Source organism: Nicotiana tomentosiformis, chromosome 2 (assembly GCF_000390325.3).
Source record: "Nicotiana tomentosiformis chromosome 2, ASM39032v3, whole genome shotgun sequence".
NCBI classification, from domain to species: Eukaryota; Viridiplantae; Streptophyta; class Magnoliopsida; order Solanales; family Solanaceae; genus Nicotiana; species Nicotiana tomentosiformis.
Genome location: NC_090813.1, coordinates 72,470,531 through 72,496,046, shown reverse-complemented (window position 1 = coordinate 72,496,046; position 25,516 = coordinate 72,470,531). Strand labels below are relative to the sequence as shown.

The window sequence follows — 25,516 nt, the reverse complement described above, 5'->3', positions numbered from 1 at the left end:
TAATAGAGGAACAGCCCAGAGATTATATTAGAGATTTAGATAAATTAAGGACTAATTTAGATAGACATTTTTGCCCTCCTAAACAACTATTTATTTCAAAATGGGACCCACAAAGCTATGAGGTCCCAGATGATATAGAGCAATGGTTAGGTGAGGTTTTCGAAGACCCATCTGCGAGGCCAGCGAAGAATAATAGTAGTGACAGACCATTGAGTCTGATATTAGAGGGGTCAAGTAGAACAGGTAAGACTGCTTGGGCCAGATCATTAGGCGTTCATAATTATATTAGTGGTCATTTAGATTTTAATGCAAAATCTTATTCCAATAATGTAACTTATAACCTCATTGATGACATATCCCTAATAAGAGTGAGGTCTCCGAATCAGAGCTAGTTAAGCCCAGTGATATCTTGTACAGAAGAAAATATATCACGGAAGGCAGGTAGTATTCCATTGGGCTCCCGGTCCATTACCACGGCCCAAAACACTCTGTAGCAACGGGGGGTCATAGATGCTGCAGTATCTAGTTCCCCCCAAAATCAAAAAACATGGACTCAATTAAGTCCACATCAGACCCACGCTGATTCTGGGCCAGGCCCAGAGTAAGCCCATTTAATAAATTCACAGACCCAACATTGGCTATAGGCCCAAGGTATTGAAGCCATTGGTTGCATTAATGCCCCCCCCCCCCCCCCCATGATTTATAATGTGACAAACTTGCCCAGCAAGTTCTAGGAAAGTCACGGCAAGCATGACTTTCTAATCCGGATACATTTAATTTGAAATTTGAATATGCAATGATTACATTCGGACAACATTCAATCATCTACAATGAATAGTACAGACATGTGGGGGCCCACTTTTAAAAATGCGCGTCCATCCGGTAATATTATAACGGATGGACGCCACGTTTGTGAACTGGATCAATAAGGCTATTAAGGGTTCTAGTATATATGGTACTCCAGTCTCCAATTCATTTCACCATGTTGAAGGGAGCTCTGATTCGGAGACCTCACTCTTATTACAAATATGCCACCGTCTAAAAAATTTAGAATTCAAGACAAGAATTATTTCTTGACTTATCCCCACCGTTCTCTTACAAAAGACGAAGCTCTTACACAGTTACAAAATAATTCTACCCCAGTAAATAAATTATTTATTAGGGTTTCCAGAGAATTACACGAAGATGGGGAACCTCATCTCCATGTGCTCATCCAATTCGAAGGCAAGTATGTCTGCACCAACAATAGAGCATTCGACCTCACTTCCCCAACCATGTCAGCACATTTCCATCCGAACATTCAGGGAGCTAAGTCCTCCTCCGATGTTAAAACATACGTGGAGAAAGACGGAGACATCATTGATTTTGAAGTTTTCCAAATCGATGGCAGATCAAGTAGAGGAGGTTGCCAATCCGCCAACGATTCATACGCAAAGGCCATTAATTCAGGATCCACCATTAATGCCCTTAAAATATTAATGGAGGAACAACCCAGAGATTATATTAGAGATTTAGATTAATTAAGGGCTAATTTAGATAGACATTTCTGCCCTCCTAAACAACTATTTATTTCAAAATGGGACCCGCAAAGCTATGTGGTCCCGGATGATATAGAGCAATGGTTAGGTGAGGTTTTCGAAGACCCATCTGCGAGGCCAGTGAAGTATAATAGTAGTGGCAGACCATTGAGTCTGATACTGGAGGGGCCAAGCAGAACATGTAAGACTGCTTGGGCCAGATCATTAGGCGTTCATAATTATATTAGTGGTCATTTAGATTTTAATGCAAAATCTTATTCCAATAATGTAACTTATAACGTCATTGATGACATATCCCTAATAAGAGTGAGGTCTCCGAATCAGAGCTAGTTAAGCCCAGTGATATCATGTACAGAAGAAAATATATCACGGAAGGCAGGTAGTGTTCCATTGGGCTCCTGGTCCACTACCACGGCCCAAAACACTCTATAGCTACAGGGGGTCATAGATGCTGCAGTATCTAGTTCCCCCCAAAATCAAAAAAACAAGGACTCAATTAGGTCCACATCAGACTCACGCTGATTCTGGGCCAGGCCCAGAGTAAGCCCATTTAATAAATTCACAGACCCAACATTGGTTATAGGTCCAAGGTATTGAAGCCATTGGTTGCATTAATGCAACCCCTCCCCCCCCATGATTTATAATGTGACAAACTTGCCCAGCAAGTTCTAGGAAAGTCACGGCAAGCATGACTTTCCAATCCGGATACATTTAATTTGAAATTTGAATATGCAATGATTACATTCCGACAACATTCAATCATCTACAGTGAATAGTACAGACATGTGGGGGCCCACTTTTAAAAATGCGCGTCCATCCGGTAATATTATAACGGATGGACGCCACGTGTGTGAACTGGATCAATAAGGCTATTAAGGGTTCTAGTATATATGGTACTCCAGTCTCCAATTCATTTCACCAAGTTGAAGGGAGCTCTGATTCGGAGACCTCACTCTTATTACAAATATGCCACTGTCTAAAAAATTTAGAATTCAAGCCAAGAATTATTTCTTGACTTATCCCCACCGTTCTCTTACAAAAGACGAAGCTCTTACACAGTTACAATATATTTCTATCCCAGTAAATAAATTATTTATTAGGGTTTCCATAGAATTACACGAAGATGGGGAACCTCATCTCCATGTGCTCATCCAATTCGAAGGCAAGTATGTCTGCACCAACAATAGAGCATTCGACCTCACTTCCCCAACCAGGTCAGCACATTTCCATCCGAACATTCAGGAAGCTAAGTCCTCCTCCGATGTTAAAACATACGTGGAGAAAGACGGAGACTTCATTGATTTTGGAGTTTTCCAAATCGATGGCAGATCAAGTAGAGGAGGTTGCCAATCCGCCAACGATTCATACGCAAAGGCCATTAATTCAGGATCCACCATTAATGCCCTTAAAATATTAATAGAGGAACAGCCCAGAGATTATATTAGAGATTTAGATAAATTAAGGACTAATTTAGATAGACATTTTTGCCCTCCTAAACAACTATTTATTTCAAAATGGGACCCACAAAGCTATGAGGTCCCAGATGATATAGAGCAATGGTTAGGTGAGGTTTTCGAAGACCCATCTGCGAGGCCAGTGAAGAATAATAGTAGTGACAGACCATTGAGTCTGATACTGGAGGGGCCAAGCAGAACAGGTAAGACTGCTTGGGCCAGATCATTAGGCGATCATAATTATATTAGTAGTCATTTAGATTTTAATGCAAAATCTTATTCCAATAATGTAACCTATAACGTCATTGATGACATATCCCTAATAAGAGTGAGGTCTCCGAATCAGAGCTAGTTAAGCCCAGTGATATCTTGTACAGAAGAAAATATATCACGGAAGGCAGGTAGTGTTCCATTGGGCTCCTGGTCCACTACCACGGCCCAAAACACTCTATAGCTACAGGGGGTCATAGATGCTGCAGTATCTAGTTCCCCCCAAAATCGAAAAAACATGGACTCAATTAAGTCCACATCAGACTCACGCTGATTCTGGGCCAGGCCCAGAGTAAGCCCATTTAATAAATTCACAGACCCAGCATTGGTTATAGGCCCAAGGTATTGAAGCTATTGGTTGCATTAATGCAACCACCCCACTATGATTTATAATGTGACAAACATGCCCATCAAGTTCTAGGAAAGTCACGGCAAGCATGACTTTCTAATCCGGATACATTTAATTTGAAATTTGAATATGCAATGATTACATTCCGACAACATTCAATCATCTACAGTGAATAGTACAGACATGTGGGGCCCACTTTTAAAAATGCGCGTCCATCTGGTAATATTATAACGGATGGACGCCACGTGTGTGAACTGGATCAATAAGGCTATTAAGGGTTCTAGTATATATGGTACTCCAGTCTCCAATTCATTTCACCAAGTTGAAGGGAGCTCTGATTCGGAGACCTCACTCTTATTACAAATATGCCACCGTCTAAAAAATTTAGAATTCAAGCCAAGAATTATTTCTTGACTTATCCCCACCGTTCTCTTACAAAAGACGAAGCTCTTACACAGTTACAATATATTTCTATCCCAGTAAATAAATTATTTATTAGGGTTTCCAGAGAATTACACGAAGACGGGGAACCTCATATCCATGTGCTCATCCAATTCGAAGGCAAGTATGTCTGCACCAACAATAGAGCATTCGACCTCACTTCCCCAACCAGGTCAGCACATTTCCATCCGAACATTCAGGGAGCTAAGTCCTCCTCCGATGTTAAAACATACGTGGAGAAAGACGGAGACTTCATTGATTTTGGAGTTTTCCAAATCGATGGCAGATCAAGTAGAGGAGGTTGCCAATCCGCCAACGATTCATATGCAAAGGCCATTAATTCAGGATCCACCATTAATGCCCTTAAAATATTAATGGAGGAACAGCCCAGAGATTATATTAGAGATTTAGATAAATTAAGGGCTAATTTAGATAGACATTTCTGCCCTCCTAAACAACTATTTATTTCAAAATGGGACCCACAAAGCTATGAGGTCCCGGATGATATAGAGCAATGGTTAGGTGAGGTTTTCGAAGACCCATCTGCGAGGCCAGTGAAGTATAATAGTAGTGGCAGACCATTGAGTCTGATACTGGAGGGGCCAAGCAGAACATGTAAGACTGCTTGGGCCAGATCATTAGGCGTTCATAATTATATTAGTGGTCATTTAGATTTTAATGCAAAATCTTATTCCAATAATGTAACTTATAACGTCATTGATGACATATCCCTAATAAGAGTGAGGTCTCCGAATCAGAGCTAGTTAAGCCCAGTGATATCATGTACAGAAGAAAATATATCACGGAAGGCAGGTAGTGTTCCATTGGGCTCCTGGTCCACTACCACGGCCCAAAACACTCTATAGCTACAGGGGGTCATAGATGCTGCAGTATCTAGTTCCCCCCAAAATCGAAAAAACAAGGACTCAATTAGGTCCACATCAGACTCACGCTGATTCTGGGCCAGGCCCGGAGTAAGCCCATTTAATAAATTCACAGACCCAGCATTAGTTATAGGCCCAAGGTATTGAAGCCATTGGTTGCATTAATGCAACCCCCCCCCCCCCACCATGATTTATAATGTGACAAACTTGCCCAGCAAGTTCTAGGAAAGTCACGGCAAGCATGACTTTCTAATCCGGATACATTTAATTTGAAATTTGAATATGCAATGATTACATTCTGACAACATTCAATCATCTATAGTGAATAGTACAGACATGTGGGGCCCACTTTTAAAAATGCGCGTCCATCCGGTAATATTATAACGGATGGACGCCACGTGTGTGAACTGGATCAATAAGGCTATTAAGGGTTCTAGTATATATGGTACTCCAGTCTCCAATTCATTTCACCAAGTTGAAGGGAGCTCTGATTCGGAGACCTCACTCTTATTACAAATATGCCACCGTCTAAAAAATTTAGAATTCAAGCTAAGAATTAATTCTTGACTTATCCCCACCGTTCTCTTACCAAAGACGAAGCTCTTACACAGTTACAAAATATTTCTACCCCAGTAAATAAATTATTTATTAGGGTTTCCAGAGAATTACACGAAGATGGGGAACCTCATCTCCATGTGCTCATCCAATTCGAAGGCAAGTATGTCTGCACCAACAATAGAGCATTCGACCTCACTTCCCCAACCAGGTCAGCACATTTCCATCCGAACATTCAGGGAGCTAAGTCCTCCTCCGATGTTAAAACATACGTGGAGAAAGACGGAGACTTCATTGATTTTGGAGTTTTCCAAATCGATGGCAGATCAAGTAGAGGAGGTTGCCAATCCGCCAACGATTCATACGCAAAGGCCATTAATTCAGGATCCACCATTAATGCCCTTAAAATATTAATGGAGGAACAACCCAGAGATTATATTAGAGATTTAGATAAATTAAGGGCAAATTTAGATAGACATTTCTGCCTTCCTAAACAACTATTTATTTCAAAATGGGACCCACAAAGCTATGTGGTCCCAGATGATATAGAGCAATGGTTAGGTGAGGTTTTCGAAGGCCCATCTGCGAGGCCAGTGAAGAATAATAGTAGTGACAGACCATTGAGTCTAATACTGGAGGGGCCAAGCAGAACAGGTAAGACTGCTTGGGCCAGATCATTAGGCGTTCATAATTATATTAGTGGTCATTTAGATTTTAATGCAAAATCTTATTCCAATAATGTAACTTATAACGTCATTGATGACATATCCCTAATAAGAGTGAGGTCTCCGAATCAGAGCTAGTTAAGCCCAGTGATATCTTGTACAGAAGAAAATATATCACGCAAGGCAGGTAGTGTTCCATTGGGCTCCCGGTCCACTACCACGGCCCAAAACACTCTATAGCTATGGGGGGTCATAGATGCTGCAGTATCTAGTTCCCCCCAAAATAAAAAAAACATGGACTCAATTAAGTCCACATCAGACTCACGCTGATTCTGGGCCAGGCCCAGAGTAAGCCCATTTAATAAATTCACTGACCAAGCATTGGTTATAGGCCCAAGGTATTAAAGCCATTGGTTGCATTAATGCAACCATCCCCCCTATGATTTATAATGAGACAAACTTGCCCAGCAAGTTCTAGGAAAGTCACGGCAAGCATGACTTTCTAATCCGGATACATTTAATTTGAAATTTGAATAAGCAATGATTATATTTCGACAACATTCAATCATCTATAGTGAATAGTACAGACATGTGGGGCCCACTTTTAAAAATGCGCGTCCATCCGGTAATATTATAACGGATGGACGCCACGTGTGTGAACTGGATCAATAAGGCTATTAAGGGTTCTAGTATATATGGTACTCTTGTCTCCAATTCATTTAACCAAGTTGAAGGGAGCTCTGATTCGGAGACCTCACTCTTATTACAAATATACCACCGTCTAAAAAATTTAGAATTCAAGGCAAGAATTATTTCTTGACTTAGCCCCACCGTTCTCTTACAAAAGACGAAGCTCTTACACAGTGACAAAATATTTCTACCCCAGTAAATAAATTATTTATTAGGGTTTCCAGAGAATTACACGAAGATGGGGAACCTCATCTCCATGTGCTCATCCAATTTGAAGGCAAGTATGTATGCACCAACAATAGAGCATTCGACCTCACTTCCCCAACCAGGTCAGCACATTACCATCCGAACATTCAGGGAGCTAAGTCCTCCTCCGATGTTAAAACATACGTGGAGAAAGACGGAGACTTCATTGATTTTGGAGTTTTCCAAATCGATGGTAGATCAAGTAGAGGAGGTTTCCAATCTGCCAAAGATTCATACGCAAAGGCCATTAATTCAGGATCCACCATTAATGCCCTTAAAATATTAATGTAGGAACATCCCAGAAATTATATTAGAGATTTAGATAAATTAAGGGCTAATTTAGATAGACATTTCTGCCCTCCTAAACGACTATTTATTTCAAAATGGGACCCACAAAGCTATGTGGTCCCAGATGATATAGAGAAATGGTTAGGTGAGGTTTTCGAAGACCCCTCTGCGAGGCCGTCACACATGACGAAGCCTTGACGTTTCACCTGAAAACGTCAATGCTTATCATCAGGAATATAGTTAAGCCTAGTGATATCTTGTACAGAAGAAAATATATCACGGAAGGCAGGTAGTGTTCCATTGGGCTCTTGGTCTACTACCACGGCCCAAAACACTCTATAGCTACAGGGGGTCATAGATGCTGCAATATCTATTTCCCCCCAAAATCGAAAAAACATGGACTCAATTAAGTCCACATCAGACTCACGCTGATTCTGGGCCAGGCCCAGAGTAAGCCCATCTAATAAATTCACAGACCCAGCATTGGTTATAGGCCCAAAGACAGTACTGGTCAAGTTCTAGGAAAGTCACGGCAACCATGACTTTCTAATCCGGATACATTTAATTTCAAATTTGAATATGCAATGATTACATTCAACATTCAATCATCTACAGTGAATAGTACAGACATGTGGGGCCCACTTTTAAAAATGCGCATCCATCAGGTAATATTATAACGGATGGACGCCACGCGTGTGAACTGGATCAATAAGGCTATTAAGGGTTCTAGTATATATGGTACTCCAGTCTCCAATTCATTTCACCAAGTTGAAGGGAGCTTTGATTCTGAAACCTCACTCTTATTACAAATATGCCACCGTCTAAAAAATTTAGAATTCAATCCAAGAATTATTTCTTGACTTATCCCGACCGTTCTCTTACAAAAGACGAAGCTCTTACACAGTTATAAAATATTTCTACCCCAGTAAATAAATTATTTATTAGGGTTTCCAGAGAATTACACGAAGATGGGGAACCTCATCTCCATGTGCTCAAGGAGGTTGCCAATCTGCCAACGATTCATACGCAAAGGCCATTAATTTAGGATCCACCATTAATGCCCTTAAAATATGTAATGATTTCATTCCGACAACATTCAATCATCTACAGCGAATAGTACAGACATGTGGGGCCCACTTTTAAAAATGCTTGTCCATCCGGTAATATTATAACGGATGGACGCCACGTGTGTGAACTGGATCAATAAGGCTATTAAGGGTTCTAGTATATATGGTACTCTAGTCTCCAATTCATTTCACCAAGTTGAAGGGAGCTCTGATTTGGATACCTCACTCTTATTACAAATATGCCACCGTCTAAAAAATTTAGAATTCAAGCCAAGAATTATTTCTTGACTTATCGCCACAGTTCTCTTACAAAAGACGAAGCTCTTACACAGTTACAAAATATTTCTACCCCAGTAAAAAAATTATTTATTAGGGTTTCCAGAGAATTACACGAAGATGGGGAACCTCATCTCCATGTGCTCATCCAATTCGAAGGCAAGTAAGTCTGCACCAACAATAGAGCATTCGACCTCACTTCCCCAACCAGGTCAGCACATTTCCATCCGAACATTCAGGGAGCTAAGTCCTCCTCCGATGTTAAAACATACGTGGAGAAAGACGGAGACTTCATTGATTTTGGAGTTTTCCAAATCGATGGCAGATCAAGTAGAGTAGGTTGCCAATCTGCCAACGATTCATACGCAAAGGCCATTAAATCAGGATCCACCATTAATGCCCATAAAATATTAATGGAGGAACAGCCCAGAGATTATATTAGAGATTTAGATAAATTAAGGGCTAATTTAGATAGACATTTCTGCCCTCCTAAACAACTATTTATTTCAAAATGGGACCCACAAAGCTATGTGGTCCCAGATGATATAAAGCAATGGTTAGGTGAGGTTTTCGAAGACCCATCTGCGAGGCCGTCACACATGACGAGGCCTTGACGTTTCACCTGAAAACGTCTATGCTTATCATCAGGGATATAGTTAAGCCCAGTGATATCTTGTACAGAAGAAAATATATCACGGAAGGCAGGTAGTGTTCCATTGGGCTCCTGGTCTACTACCACGGCCCAAAATACTCTATAGCTGCGGGGGGTCATAGATGCTACAGTATCTAGTTCCCACCAAAATCGAAAAAACATGGACTCAATTAAGTCCACATCAGACTCACGCTGATTCTGGGCCAGGCCCAGAGTAAGCCCATTTAATAAATTCACAAACCCACCATTGGTTATAGGCCCAAAGACAGTACTGGTCAAGTTCTAGGAAAGTCACGGCAAGCATGACTTTCTAATCCGGATACATTTAATTTGAAATTTGAATATGTAATGATTACATTCCGACAACATTCAATCATCTACAGCGAATAGTACAGACATGTGGGGCCCACTTTTAAAAATGCTTGTCCATCCGGTAATATTATAACGAATGGACGCCACGTGTGTGAACTGGATCAATAAGGCTATTAAGGGTTCTAGTATATATGGTACTCCAGTCTCCAATTCATTTCACCAAGTTGAAGGGAGCTCTGATTTGGATACCTCACTCTTATTACAAATATGCCACCGTCTAAAAAATTTAGAATTCAAGCCAAGAATTATTTCTTGACTTATCGCCACAGTTCTCTTACAAAAGACGAAGCTCTTACACAGTTACAAAATATTTCTACCCCAGTAAATAAATTATTAATTAGGGTTTCCAGAGAATTACACGAAGATAGGGAACCTCATCTCCATGTGCTCATCCAATTCGAAGGCAAGTATGTCTGCACCAACAATAGAGCATTCGACCTCTCTTCCCCAACCAGGTCAGCACATTTCCATCCGAACATTCAGGGAGCTAAGTCCTCCTCCGATGTTAAAACATACGTGGAGAAAGACGGAGACTTCATTGATTTTGGAGTTTTCCAAATCGATGGCAGATTAAGTAGAGGAGGTTGCCAATCTGCCAACGATTCATACGCAAAGGCCATTAATTCAGGATCCACCATTAACGCCCTTAAAATATTAATGGAGGAACAGCCTATAGATTATATTAGAAATTTAGATAAACTAAGGGCTAATTTAGATAGACATTTCTGCCCTCCTAAACATCTACTTATTTCAAAATGGGACCCACAAAGCTATGTGGTCCCAGATGGTATAGAGCAATGATTAGGTGAGGTTTTCGAAGACCCATCTGCGAGGCCAGTGAAGAATAATAGTAGTGACAGACCATTGAGTCTGATACTGGAGGGGCCAAGCAGAACAGGTAAGACTGCTTGGGCCAGATCATTAGGCGTTCATAATTATATTAGTGGTCATTTAGATTTTAATGCAAAATCTTATTCCAAATAATGTAACTTATAACGTCATTGATGACATATCCCTAATAAGAGTGAGGTCTCTGAATCAGAGCTAGTTAAGCCCAGTGATATCTTGTACAGAAGAAAATATATCACGGAAGGCAGGTAGTGTTCCATTGGGCTCCTGGTCCACTACCACGGCCCAAAACACTCTATATGGGGGGTCATAGATGCTGCAGTATCTAGTTCCCCCCAAAATCGAAAAAATATGGACTCAATTAAGTCCACATCAGACTCACGCTGATTCTTGGCCAGGCCCAGAGTAAGCCCATTTAATAAATTCACAGACCCAGCATTGGTTATAGGCCCAAGGTATTGAAGCCATTAGTTGCATTAATGAAACCACCCCCCCCATGATTTATAATGTGACAAACTTGCCCAGCAAGTTCTAGGAAAGTCACGGCAAGCATGACTTTCTAATCCGGATACATTTAATTTGAAATTTGAATATGCAATGATTACATTCCGACAACATTCAATCATCTACAGTGAATAGTACATACATGTAGGGCCCATTTTTAAAAATGCGCATCCATCCGGTAATATTATAACGGATGGACGCCACGTGTGTGAACTGGATCAATAAGGCTATTAAGGGTTCTAGTATATATGGTACTCCAGTCTCCAATTCATTTCACCAAGTTGAAGGGAGCTCTGATTCGGAGACCTCACTCTTATTACAAATATGCCACCGTCCAAAAAATTTAGAATTCAAGCTAAGAATTATTTCATGACTTATCCCCACCGTTCTCTTACAAAAGACGAAGCTCTTACACAGTTACAAAATATTTCTACCCCAGTAAATAAAGTATTTATTAGGGTTTCCAGAGAATTACACGAAGATGGGGAACCTCATCTCCATGTGCTCATCCAATTCGAAGGCAAGTATGTCTGCACCAACAATAGAACATTCGACCTCACTTCCCCAACCAGGTCATCACATTTCCATCCGAACATTCAGGGAGCTAAGTCCTCCTCCGATGTTAAAACATACGTGGAGAAAGACGGAGACTTCATTGATTTTGGAGTTTTCCAAATCGATGGCAGATCAAGTAGGGGAGGTTGCCAATCTGCCAACGATTCATACGCAAAGGCCATTAATTCAGGATCAACCATTAATGCCCTTAAAATATTAATGGAGGAACAGCCCAGAGATTATATTAGAGATTTAGATAAATTAAGGGCTAATTTATATAGACATTATTCCCCCTCCTAAACAACTATTAATTTCAAAATGGGACCCACAAAGCTATGTGGTCCCAGATGATATAGAGCAATGGTTAGGTGAGGTTTTTGAAGAACCATCTGCGAGGCCAGTGAAGAATAATAGTAGTGACAGACCATTGAGTCTGATACTGGAGGGGCCAAGCAGAACAGGTAAGACTGCTTGGGCCAGATCATTAGGCGTTCATAATTATATTATTGGTCATTTAGATTTTAATGCAAAATCTTATTCCAATTATGTAACTTATAACGTTATTGATGACATATCCCTAATAAGAGTGAGGTCTCCGAATCAGAGCTAGTTAAGCCCAGTGATATCTTGTACAGAAGAAAATATATCACGGAAGGCAGGTAGTGTTCCATTGGGCTCCTGGTCCACTACCACGGCCCAAAACACTCTATAGCTACGGGGGTCATAGATGCTGCAGTATCTAGTTCCCCCCAAAATCGAAAAAACATGGACTCAATTAAGTCCACATTAGACTCATGTTGATTCTGGGCCAGGCCCAGAGTAAGCCCATTTAATAAATTCACAGACCCAGCATTGGTTATAGGCCCAAGGTATTGAAGCCATTGGTTACATTAATGCAACCCCCCCACCCCTATGATTTATAATGTGACAAACTTGCCCAGCAAGTTCTAGGAAAGTCACGGCAAGCATGACTTTCTAATCCAGATACATTTAATTTGAAATTTGAATATGCAATGATTACATTCCGACAACATTCAATCATCTACAGTGAATAGTACAGACATGTGGAGCCCAGTTTTAAAAATGCGCGTCCATCCGGTAATATTATAACGGATGGACGCCACGTATGTGAATTGGATCAATAAGGCTATTAAGGGTTCTAGTATATATGGTACTCCAGTCTCCAATTCATTTTACCAAGTTGAAGGGAGCTCTGATTCGGAGACCTCACTCTTATTAAAAATATGCCACCGTCTAAAAAATTTAGAATTCAAGCCAAGAATTATTTCTTGACTTATCCCCACCGTTGTCTTACAAAAGACGAAGCTCTTACACAGTTACAAAATATTTTTACCCCAGTAAATAAATTATTTATTAGGATTTCCAGAGAATTACACGAAGATGGGGAACCTCATCTCCATGTGCTCATCCAATTCGAAGGCAAGTATGTCTGCACCAACAATAGAGCATTCGACCTCACTTCCCCAACCAGGTCAGCACATTTCCATCCGAACAATCAGGGAGCTAAGTCCTCCTCCGATATTAAAACATACGTGGAGAAACACGGAGACTTCATTGATTTTGGAGTTTTCCAAATCGATGGCAGATCAAGTAGAGGAGGTTGCCAATCTGCCAACTATTCATACGCAAAGGCCATTAATTCAGGATCCACCATTGATGCCCTTAAAATATTAATGGAGGAACAGCCCAGAGATTATATTAGAGATTTAGATAAATTAAAGGCTAATTTAGATAGATTTTCTTCCCTCCTAAACAACTATTTATTTCAAAATGGGACCCACAAAGCTATGTGGTCCCAGATGATATAGAGCAATGGTTAGGTGAGGTTTTCGAAGACCCATCTGCGAGGCCAGTGAAGAATAATAGTAGTGACAGACCATTGAGTCTGATACTAGAGGGGCCAAGCAGAACAGGTAAGACTGCTTGGGCCAGATCATTAGGCGTTCATAATTATATTAGTGGTCATTTAGTTTTTAATGAAAAATCTTATTCCAATAATGTAACTTATAACGTCATTGATGACATATCCCTAATAAGAGTGAGGTCTCCGAATTAGAGCTAGTTAAGCCCCGTAATATCTTGTACAGAAGAAAATATATCATGGAAGGCAGGTAGTGTTCCATTGGGCTCCTGGTCCACTACCACGGCCCAAAACACTCCATAGCTACGTGGGGTCATAGATGCTGCAGTATCTAGTTCCCCCCAAAATCGAAAAAAAATGGACTCAATTAAGTCCACATCAGACTCACGCTGATTCTGGGCCAGGCCCAGAGTAAGCTCATTTAATAAATTCACAGACCCAACATTGGTTATAGGCCCAAGGTATTGAAGCCATTGGTTGCCAATAATGCAACCACCCCCCCATGATATATAATGTGACAAACATGCCCAGCAAGTTCTAGGAAAGTCACGGCAAGCATGACTTTCTAATCCGGATACATTTAATTTGAAATTTGAATATGCAATGATTAAATTCTGACAACATTCAATCATCTACAGTGAATAGTACAGACATGTGGGGCCCACTTTTAAAAATGCGCGTCCATCCGGTAATATTATAACGGATGGACGCCACGTGTGTGAACTGGATCAATAAGGCTATTAAGGGTTCTAGTATATATGGTACTCCAGTCTCCAATTCATTTCACCAAGTTGAAGGGAGCTCTGATTCGGAGACCTCACTCTTATTACAAATATGCCACCGTCTAAAAAATTTAGAATTCAAGCCAAGAATTATTTCTTGACTTATCCCCACTGTTCTCTTACAAAAGACGAAGCTCTTACACAGTTACAAAATATTTTTACCCCAGTAAATAAATTATTTATTAGGGTTTCCAGAGAATTACACGAAGATGGGGAACCTCATCTCCATGTGCTCATCCAATTCGAAGGCAAGTATGTCTGTACCAACAATAGAGCATTCGACCTCACTTCCCCAACCAGGTCAGCACATTTCCATCCGAACAATCAGGGAGCTAAGTCCTCCTCCGATGTTAAAACATACGTGGAGAAAGACGGAGACTTCATTGATTTTGGAGTTTTCCAAATCGATGGCAGATCAAGTAGAGGAGGTTGCCAATCTGCAAACAATTCATACGCAAAGGCCATTAATTCAGGATCCACCATTGATGCCCTTAAAATATTAATGGAAGAACAGCCCAGAGATTATATTAGAGATTTAGGTAAATTAAGGGCTAATTTAGATAGACATTTCTGCCCTCCTAAACAATTATTTATTTCAAAATGGGACCCACAAAGCTATGTGGTCCCAGATGATATAGAGCAATGGTTAGGTGAGGTTTTCGAAAACCCATCTCCAAGGCCAGTGAAGAATAATAGTAGTGACAGACCATTGAGTCTGATACTGGAGGGGCCAAGCAGAACAGGTAAGACTGCTTGGGCCAGATCATTAGGCGTTCATAATTATATTAGTGGTCATTTAGATTTTAATGCAAAATCTTATTCCAATAATGTAACTTATAACGTCATTGATGACATATCCCTAATAAGAGTGAGGTCTCCGAATCAGAGCTAGTTAAGCCTAGTGATATCTTGTACTGAAGAAAATATATCACGGAAGGCAGGTAGTGTTCCATTGGGCCCCTGGTCCACTACCACGGCCCAAAATACTCTATAGCTACCCTCTATAGCTACGGGGGGTCATAATGCTGCAGTATCTAGTTCCCCCCCCCAAAATAGAAAAAAAAAGGACTCAATTAAGTCCAATTCAGACTCACGCTGATTCTGGGCCAGGCCTAGAGTAAGCCCATTTAATAAATTCACAGACCCAGCATTGGTTATAGGCCCAAGGTATTGAAGCCATTGGTTGCATTAATGCAACCACCCCTCCATTGATATATAATGTGACAAACATGCCCAGTAAGTTCTAGGAAAGTCACGGCAAGCATGACTTTCTAATACGGATACATTTAATTTGAAATTTGAATATGCAATGATTACATTCCGACAACATTCAATCATCTACAGTGAATAGTACAGACATGTGGGGCCCACTTTTAAAAATGCGCGTCCATCCGGTAATATTATAACGGATGGACGCCACGTGTGTGAACTGGATCAATAAGGCTATTAAGGGTTCTAGTATATATGGTACTCCAGTCTCCAATTCATTTCACCAAGTTGAAGGGAGCTCTGATTCGGAGACCTCACTCTTATTACAAATATGCCACCGTCTAAAAAATTTAGAATTCAAGCCAAGAATTATTTCTTGACTTATCCCCACCATTCTCTTACAAAAGACGAAGCTCTTACACAGTTACAAAATATTTCTACCCCAGTAAATAAATTATTTATTAGGATTTCCAGAGAATTACACGAAGATGGGGAACCTCATCTCCATGTGCTCATCCAATTCGAAGGCAAGTATGTCTGCACCAACAATAGAGCATTCGACCTCACTTCCCCAACCAGGTTAGCACATTTCCATCCGAACATTTAGGCAGCTAAGTCCTCCTCCGATGTTAAAACATACGTGGAGAAAGACGGAGACTTCATTGATTTTGGAGTTTTCCAAATCGATGGCAGATCAAGTAGAGGAGGTTGCCAATCTGCCAACGATTCATACGCAAAGGCCATTAATTCAGGATCCACCATTAATGCCCTTAAAATATTAATGGAGGAATAGCCCAGAGATTATATTAGAGATTTAGATAAATTAAGGGCTAATTTAGATAGACATTTCTGCCCTCTTAAATAACTATTTATTTCAAAATGGGACCCACAAAGCTATGTGGTCCCAGATGATATAGAGCAATGGTTAGGTGAGGTTTTCGAAGACCCATCTGCGAGGCCAGTGAAGAATAATAGTAGTGACAGACCATTAAATGGTTGGCGACCATTCAATGATTTATACGCAAAGACTACATTATCCCTAATAATGTAACTTTAGTCTTTGCGTATGAATCGTTGAATGGTCGCCAACCATTTAATGGGACCCATTCAACGATTCATACGCAACGATTACATTATCCCTAATAATGTAACTTTAGTCTTTGCGTATGAATCGTTGAATGGTCGCCAACCATTTAATGGTCTGTCACTACTATTATTCTTCACTGGCCTCACAGATAGGTCTTCGAAAACCTCACCTAACCATTGCTCTATATCATCTGGGACCACATAGCTTTGTGGGTCCCATTTTAAAATAAATAATTGTTTAGGAGGGCAGAAATGTCTATCTAAATTAGCCCTTAATTTATCTAAATCTCTAATATAATCTCTCGGCTGTTCCTCCATTAATATTTTAAGGGCATTAATGGTGGATCCTAAATTAATGGCCTTTGCGTATGAATCGTTGGCAGATTGGCAACCTCCTTGAGCACATGGAGATGAGGTTCCCCATCTTCGTGTAATTCTCTGGAAACCCTAATAAATAATTTATTTACTGGGGTAGAAATATTTTGTAACTGTGTAAGAGCTTCGTCTTTTGTAAGAGAACGATGGGGATAAGTCAAGAAATAATTCTTGGCTTGAATTCTATATTTTTTAGACGGTGGCATATTTGTAATAAGAGTGAGGTCTCCGAATCAGAGCTCCCTTCAACTTGGTGAAATGAATTGGAGACTGGAGTACCATATATACTAGAACCCTTAATTGCCTTATTGATCCAGTTCACACACGTGGCATCCATCCGTTATAATATTACCGGATGGACGCGCATTTTTAAAAGTGGGCCCCATATGTCTGTACTATTCACTGTACATGATTGAATGTTGTCGGAATGTAATCATTGCATATTCAAATTTCAAATTAAATGTATCCGGATTACAAAGTCATGCTTACCGTGACTTTCCTAGAACTTGCAGGGCAAGTTTGTCACATTATAAATCATAAGGGGGGGGGGGGGTTGCATTAATGCAACCAATGGCTTCAATACCTTGAGCCTATAACCAATGTTGGGTCTGTGAATGAATTAAATAGGCTTACTCTGGGCCTGGCCCAGAATCAGCGTGAGTCTGATGTGGACTTAATTGAGTCCATGTTTTTTCGATTTTGGGGGGAACTAGATACTGCAGCATCTATGACCCCCCGTAGCTATAGAGTGTTTTGGGCCGTGGCAGTGGACCAGGAGCCCAATGGAACACTACCTGCCTTCCGTGATATATTTTCTTCTGTACAAGATATCACTGGGCTTAACTAGCTCTGATTCGGAGACCTCACTCTTATTAGGGATATGTCATCAATGACGTTATAAGTTACATTATTGGAATAAGATTTTGCATTAAAATCTAAATGACCACTAATATAATTATGAACGCCTAATGATTTGGCCCAAGCAGTCTTACCTGTTCTGCTTGGCCCCTCCAGTATCAGACTCAATGGTCTGTCACTACTATTATTCATCACTGGCCTCGCAGGTGGGTCTTCGAAAACCTCACCTAACCATTGCTCTATATCATTTGGGACCACATAGCTTTGTTGGTCCCATTTTAAAATAAATAGTTGTTTAGGAGGGCAGAAATGTCTATCTAAGTTAGCCCTTAATTTATCTAAATCTCTAATATAATCTTTGGGCTGTTCCTCCATTAATATTTTAAGGGCTTTAATGGTGGATCTTGAATTAATGTCCTTTGCATATGAATCGTTGGCAGATTGGCAACCTCCTCTACTTGATCTGCCATCGATTTGGAAAACTCCAAAATCAATGAAGTCTCCGTCTTTCTCCACGTATGTTTTAACATCGGAGGAGGACTTAGCTCCCTGAATGTTCAGATGGAATTGTGCTGACCTGGTTGGGGAAGTGAGGTCGAACGCTCTATTGTTGGTGCAGACATACTTGCCTTCGAATTAGATGAGCACATGGAGATGAGGTTCCCCATCTTCGTGTAATTCTCTGGAAACCCTAATAAATAATTTATTTACTAGGGTAGAAATATTTTGTAACTGTGTAAGAGCTTCGTCTTTGGTAAATAACGATGGGGACAAGTCAAGAAATAATTCTTGGCTTGAATTCTAAATTTTTTAGACGGCGGCATATTTGTAATAAGAGTGAGGTCTCCGAATCAGAGCTCCCTTCAACTTGGTGAAATGAATTGGAGACTGGAGTACCATATATACTAGAACCCTTAATAGCCTTATTGATCCAGTTCACACACGTGGCGTCCATCCGTTATAATATTACCGGATGGACGCGCATTTTTAAAAGTGGGCCCCACATGTCTATACTATTCACTGTAGATGATTGAATGTTGTCGGAATGTAATCATTGCATATTCAAATTTCAAATTAAATTTATCCGGATTAGAAAGTCATGCTTGCCGTGACTTTCCTATAACTTGCTGGGCAAGTTTGTCACATTATAATCATGGGGGTGGGGGGGGGGTTGCATTAATGCAACCAATGGCTTCGATACCTTGGGCCTATAATCAATGCTGGGTATGTGAATTTATTAAATGGGCTTACTCTGGGCCTGGCCCAGAATCAACGTGAGTCTGATGTGGACTTAATTGAGTCCATATTTTTTCGATTTTGGGGGGAACTAGATACTGCAACATCTTTGAACCCTCGTAGCTATAGAGTGTTTTGGGCCGTGGTAGTGGACCACGAGCCCAATGGAACACTACCTGCCTTCCGTGATATATTTTCTTCTGTACAAGATATCACTGGGCTTAACTAGCTCTGATTCGGAGACCTCACTCTTATTAGGGATATGTCATCAATGACGTTATAAGTTACATTATTGGAATAAGATTTTGCATTAAAATCTAAATGACCACTAATATAATTATGAACGCCTAATGATCTGGCCCAAGCAGTCTTACCTGTTCTGCTTGGCCCCTCTAGTATCAGACTCAATGGTCTGTCACTACTATTATTCTTCACTGGCCTCGCAGATGGGTCTTCGAAAACCTCACCTAACCATTGCTCTATAACATCTGGGACCACATAGCTTTGTGGGTCCCATTTTGAAATAAATAGTTATTTAGGAGGGCAGAAATGTCTATCTAAATTAGCCCTTAATTTATCTAAATCTCTAATATAATCTCTGGGCTGTTCCTCCATTAATATTTTAAGGGCATTAATGGTGGATCCTGAATTAATGGCCTTTGCATATGAATCGTTGGCAGATTGGCAACCTCCCCTACTTGATCTGCCATCGATTTGGAAAACTCCAAAATCAATGAAGTCTCCGTCTTTCTCCACGTATGTTTTAACATCGGAGGAGGACTTAGCTCCCTGAATGTTCGGATGGAAATGTGATGACCTGGTTGGGGAAGTGAGGTCGAATGTTCTATTGTTGGTGCAGACATACTTGCCTTCGAATTGGATGAGCACATGGAGATGAGGTTCCCCATCTTCGTGTAATTCTCTGGAAACCCTAATAAATACTTTATTTACTGGGGTAGAAATATTTTGTAACTGTGTAAGAGCTTCGTCTTTTGTAAGAGAACGGTGGGGATAAGTCATGAAATAATTCTTGGCTTGAATTCTAAATTTTTTAGACGGTGGCATATTTGTAATAAGAGTGAAGTCTCCGAATCAGAGCTCCCTTCAACTTGGTGAAATGAATTGGAGACTGGAGTACCATATATACTAGAACCCTTAATAGCCTTATTGATCCAGTTCACACACGTGGCGTCCATCCGTTATAATATTACCGGATGGACGCGTATTTTTAAAAGTGGGCCCCACATGTCTGTACTATTCACTGTAGATGATTGAATGTTGGCGGAATGTAATCATTGCATATTCAAATTTCAAATTAAATGTATCCGGATTACAAAGTCATGCTTGCTGTGACTTTCCTAGAACTTGCTGGGCAAGTTTGTCACATTATAAATCATGGGGGGGGGGTGGTTGCATTATTGCAACCAATGGCTTCAATACCTTGGGCCTATAACCAATGCTGGGTCTGTGAATTTATTAAATGGGCTTACTCTGGGCCTGGCCCAGAATCAGCGTGAGTCTGATGTGGACTTAATTGAGTCCATGTTTTTTCGATTTTGGGGGGAACTAGATACTGCAACATCTATGAACCCTCGTAGCTATAGAGTGTTTTGGGCCGTGGTAGTGGACCACGAGCCCAATGGAACACTACCTGCCTTCCGTGATATATTTTCTTCTGTACAAGATATCACTGGGCTTAACTAGCTCTGATTCGGAGACCTCACTCTTATTAGGGATATGTGATCAATGACGTTATAAGTTACATTATTGGAATAAGATTTTGCATTAAAATCTAAATGACCACTAATATAATTATGAACGCCTAATGATCTGGCCCAAGTAGTCTTACCTGTTTTGCTTGGCCCCTCCAGTATCAGACTCAGTGGTCTGTCACTACTATTATTCTTCACTGGCCTCGCACATGGGTCTTCGAAAACCTCACCTAACCATTGCCCTATATCATCTGGGACCACATAGGTTTGTGGGTCCCATTTTGAAATAAATAGTTGTTTAGGAGGGCAGAAATGTCTATCTAAATTAGCCCTTAATTTATCTAAATCTGTAATATAATCTCTGGGCTGTTCCTCCATTAATATTTTAAGGGTATTAATGGTTGATCCTGAATTAATGGCCTTTGCGTATGAATCGTTGGCAGATTGGCAACCTCCTCTACTTGATCTGCCATCGATTTGGAAAACTCCAAAATCAATGAAGTCTCCGTCTTTCTCCACGTATGTTTTAACATCGGAGGAGGACTTAGCTCCCTGAATGTTCGGATGGAAATGTGCTGACCTGGTTGGGGAAGTGAGGTCGAATGCTCTATTGTTGGTGCAGACATACTTGCCTTCGAATTGGATGAGCACATGGAGATGAGGTTCCCCATCTTCATGTATTTTTCTGGAAACCCTAATAAATACTTTATTTACTGGGGTAGAAATATTTTGTAACTGTGTAAGAGCTTCGTCTTTTGTAAGAGAATGGTGGGGATAAGTCAAGAAATAATTCTTGGCTTGAATTCTAAATTTTTTAGACGGTGGCATATTTGTAATAAGAGTGAGGTCTCCGAATCAGAGCTTCCTTCAACTTGGGGAAATGAATTGGAGACTGGAGTACCATATATACTAGAATTCTTAATTGCCTTATTGATCCAGTTCACACACGTGGCGTCCATCCGTTATAATATTACCGGATGGACGCGCATTTTTAAAAGTGGCCCCCACATGTCTGTACTATTCACTGTAGATGATTGAATGTTGTCGGAATGTAATCATTGCATATTCAAATTTAAAATTAAATGTATCCGGATTAGAAAGTCATGCTTGCCGTGACTTTCCTAGGACTTGCTGGGCAAGTTTGTCACATTATATATCATAGGGGGGTTTGCTGCATTAATGCAACCAATAGCTTCAATACCTTGGGCCTATAACCAATGCTGGGTCTGTGAATTTATTAAATGGGCTTACTCTGGGCCAGGTCCAGAATCAGCGTGAGTCTGATGTGGACTTAATTGAGTCCATGTTTTTTCGATTTTGGGGGGAACTAGATACTGCAGCATCTATGACCCCCGTAGCTATAGAGTGTTTTGGGCCGTGGTAGTGGACCAGAAGCCCAATGGAACACTACCTGCCTTCCGTGATATATTTTCTTCTGTACAAGATATCACTGGGCTTAACTAGCTCTGATTCAGAGACCTCACTCTTATTAGGGATATGTCATCAATGACGTTATAAGTTACATTATTGGAATAAGATTTTGCATTAAAATCTAAATGACCACTAATATAATTATGAACGCCTAATGATCTGGCCCAAGCAGTCTTACTGTTCTGCTTGGCCCCTCCAGTATCAGACTCAATGGTCTGTCACTACTGTTATTCTTCACTGGCCTCGCAGATGGGTCTTCGAAAACTTCACCTAACCATTGCTCTATATCATCTGGGACCACATAGCTTTGTGGGTCCCATTTTGAAATAAATAGTTGTTTAGGAGGCAGAAATGTCTATCTAAATTAGCCCTTAATTTATCTAAATCTCTAATATAATCTCTGGGTTGTTCCTCCATTAATATTTTAAGGGCATTAATGGTGGATCCTGAATTAATGGCCTTTGCATATGAATCGTTGGCAGATTGGCAACCTCTTCTACTTGATCTGCCATCGATTTGGAAAACTCCAAAATCAATGAAGTCTCCGTCTTTCTCCACGTATGTTTTAACATCGGAGGAGGACTTAGCTCCCTGAATGTTCGGATGGAAATGTGATGACCTGGTTGGGGAAGTGAGGTCGAATGTTCTATTGTTGGTGCAGACATACTTGCCTTTGAATTGGATGAGCACATGGAGATGAGGTTCCCCATCTTCGTGTAATTATCTGGAAACCCTAATAAATACTTTATTTACTGGGGTAGAAATATTTTGTAACTGTGTAAGAGCTTCGTCTTTTGTAAGAGAACGGTGGGGATAAGTCAAGAAATAATTCTTGGCTTGAATTCTAAATTTTTTAGACGGTGGCATATTTGTAATAAGAGTGAGGTCTCCGAATTAGAGCTCCCTTCAACTTGGTGAAATGAATTGGAGACTGGAGTACCATATATACTAGAACCCTTAATAGCCTTATTGATCCAGTTCACATACGTGGCGTCCATCCCTTATAATATTACCGGATAGACGCGCATTTTCAAAAGTGGGCCCCATATGTCTGTACTATTCACTGTAGATGATTGAATGTTGTCGGAATGTAATCATTGCATATTCAAATTTCAAATTAAATGTATCTGGATTAGAAAGTCATGCTTGCCGTGACTTTCCTAGAACTTTCTGGGCAAGTTTGTCACATTATATATCATGGGGGGGGGGGTTGCATTAATGCAACCAATGGCTTCAATACCTTGGGCCTATAACCAATGCTGGGTCTGTGAATTTATTAAATGGGCTTACTCTGGGCCTGGCCCAGAATCAGCGTGAGTCTGATGTGGACCTTATTGAGTCCATGTTTTTTCGATTTTGGGGGGAACTAGATACTGCAGCATCTATGACCCCCCGTAGCTATAGAGTGTTTTGGGCCATGGTAGTGGACCTGGAGCCCAATGGAACACTACCTGCCTTCCGTGATATATTTTCTTCTGTACAAGATATCACTGGGCTTAACTAGCTCTGATTCGGAGACCTCACTCTTATAAGGGATATGTCATCAATGACGATATAAGTTACATTATTGGAATAAGATTTTGCATTAAAATCTAAATGACCACTAATATAATTATGAACGCCTAATGATCTGGCCCAAGCAGTCTTACCTGTTCTGCTTGGCCCCTCCAGTATCAGACTCAATGGTCTGTCAGTACTATTATTCTTCACTGGCCTCACAGATGGGTCTTCGAAAACCTCACCTAACCATTGCCCTATATCATCTGGGACCACATAGCTTTGTGGGTCCCATTTTGAAATAAATAGTTTTTTAGGAGGGCAGAAATGTCTATCTAAATTAGCCCTTAATTTATCTAAATCTATAATATAATCTCTGGGCTGTTCCTCCATTAATATTTTAAGGGCATTAATGGTGGATACTGAATTAATGGCCTTTGCGTATGGATCATTGGCAGATTGGCAACCTCCTCTACTTGATCTGCCATCGATTTGGAAAACGCCAAAATCAATGAAGTCTCCATCTTTCTCCACGTATGTTTTAACATCGGAGGAGGACTTAGCTCCCTGAATGTTCGGATGGAAATGTGCTGACCTGGTTGGGGAAGTGAGGTCGAATTTTCTATTGTTGGTGCAGACATACTTGCCTTCGAATTGGATGAGCACATGGAGATGAGATTCCCCATCTTTGTGTAATTCTCTGGAAACCCTAATAAATACTTTATTTACTGGGGTAGAATTATTTTGTAACTGTGTAAGAGCTTCGTCTTTTGTAAGAGAATGGTGGGGATAAGTCAAGAAATAATTCTTGGCTTGAATTCTAAATTTTTTAGACAGTGGCATATTTGTAATAAGAGTGAGGCCTCCGAATCAGAGCTCCCTTCAACTTGGTGAAATGAATTGGAGACTGGAGTACCATATATACTAGAATCCTTAATAGCCTTATTGATCCAGTTCACACACGTGGCGTCCATCCGTTATAATATTATCGAATGGACGCGCATTTTCAAAAGTGGGCCCCACATGTCTGTACTATTCACTGTAGATGATTGAATGTTGTCGGAATGTAATCATTGCATATTCAAATTTCAAATTAAATGTATCCGGATTAGAAAGTCATGCTTGCCGTGACTTTCCTAGAACTTGCTAGGCAAGTTTGTCACATTATATATCATGGGGGGGGGGGGTTGCATTAATGCAACCAATGGCTTCAATACCTTGGGCCTATAACCAATGCTGGGTCTGTGAATTTATTAAATGGGCTTACTCTGGGCCTGGCCCAGAATCAGCGTGAGTCTAATGTGGACCTAATTGAGTCCATGTTTTTTCGATTTTGGGGGGAACTAGATACTGCAACATCTATGACCCCCCGTAGCTATAGAGTGTTTTGGGCCGTGGTAGTGGACTAGGAGCCCAATGGAACACTACCTGCCTTCCGTGATATATTTTCTTCTGTACAAGATATCACTGGGCTTAACTAGCTCTGATTCGGAGACCTCACTCTTATTAGGGATATGTCATCAATGACGTTATAAGTTACATTATTGGAATAAGATTTTGCATTAAAATCTAAATGACCACTAATATAATTATGAACGCCTAATGATCTGGCCGAAGCAGTCTTACCTGTTCTGCTTGGCCCCTCCAGTATCAGACTCAATGGTCTGTCACTACTATTATTCTTCACTGGCCTCGCAGATGGGTCTTCGAAAGCCTCACCTAACCATTGCTCTATATCATCTGGGACCACATAGCTTTGTGGGTCCCATTTTGAAATAAATAGTTGTTTAGGA

At 40.5% G+C, this 25,516-nt stretch overlaps 5 protein-coding genes and 4 pseudogenes across 5 annotated transcripts; 7 read left to right on the top strand and 2 right to left on the bottom strand.

Annotated features, from left to right (window-relative positions):
• The first annotated feature begins 1,028 nt into the window (after window positions 1-1,028).
• LOC138905058 (uncharacterized) lies at window positions 1,029-1,520 on the top strand. Its single transcript, XM_070193560.1, has one exon. It carries the CDS (start codon window positions 1,029-1,031, stop codon window positions 1,518-1,520), a length of 492 nt encoding a protein of 163 aa, XP_070049661.1.
• Window positions 1,521-2,504: 984 nt separating this feature from the next.
• On the top strand, window positions 2,505-3,344 carry LOC104099148 (uncharacterized). Its single transcript, XM_009606057.2, has one exon. It carries the CDS (start codon window positions 2,505-2,507, stop codon window positions 3,342-3,344), a length of 840 nt encoding a protein of 279 aa, XP_009604352.2.
• Window positions 3,345-3,976: 632 nt separating this feature from the next.
• LOC138905057 (uncharacterized) lies at window positions 3,977-4,816 on the top strand. Its single transcript, XM_070193559.1, has one exon. It carries the CDS (start codon window positions 3,977-3,979, stop codon window positions 4,814-4,816), a length of 840 nt encoding a protein of 279 aa, XP_070049660.1.
• Window positions 4,817-5,454: 638 nt separating this feature from the next.
• LOC138905056 (uncharacterized) lies at window positions 5,455-6,294 on the top strand (annotated as a pseudogene).
• A 3,660-nt stretch (window positions 6,295-9,954) lies between these two features.
• Window positions 9,955-10,795, top strand: LOC138905055 (uncharacterized; annotated as a pseudogene).
• Window positions 10,796-11,424: 629 nt separating this feature from the next.
• Window positions 11,425-12,265, top strand: LOC138905054 (uncharacterized; annotated as a pseudogene).
• A 2,106-nt stretch (window positions 12,266-14,371) lies between these two features.
• LOC138905053 (uncharacterized) lies at window positions 14,372-15,211 on the top strand. The gene has a single exon (XM_070193558.1). The coding sequence runs from the start codon at window positions 14,372-14,374 to the stop codon at window positions 15,209-15,211; it is 840 nt and encodes a 279-aa protein (XP_070049659.1).
• Window positions 15,212-17,832: 2,621 nt separating this feature from the next.
• Window positions 17,833-20,148, bottom strand: LOC138905052 (uncharacterized; annotated as a pseudogene).
• A 635-nt stretch (window positions 20,149-20,783) lies between these two features.
• Window positions 20,784-21,623, bottom strand: LOC138905051 (uncharacterized). Its single transcript, XM_070193557.1, has one exon. It carries the CDS (start codon window positions 21,621-21,623, stop codon window positions 20,784-20,786), a length of 840 nt encoding a protein of 279 aa, XP_070049658.1.
• Window positions 21,624-25,516: the final 3,893 nt, after the last annotated feature.

Bases quoted from the DNA above. Each gene is read 5' to 3' on its own strand.
- LOC138905053 (XM_070193558.1), top strand. From the start codon at position 14,372: ATGCCACCGTCTAAAAAATTTAGAATTCAAGCCAAGAATTATTTCTTG.
- LOC104099148 (XM_009606057.2), top strand. From the start codon at position 2,505: ATGCCACTGTCTAAAAAATTTAGAATTCAAGCCAAGAATTATTTCTTG.
- LOC138905051 (XM_070193557.1), bottom strand. From the start codon at position 21,623: ATGCCACCGTCTAAAAAATTTAGAATTCAAGCCAAGAATTATTTCTTG.
- LOC138905058 (XM_070193560.1), top strand. From the start codon at position 1,029: ATGCCACCGTCTAAAAAATTTAGAATTCAAGACAAGAATTATTTCTTG.
- LOC138905057 (XM_070193559.1), top strand. From the start codon at position 3,977: ATGCCACCGTCTAAAAAATTTAGAATTCAAGCCAAGAATTATTTCTTG.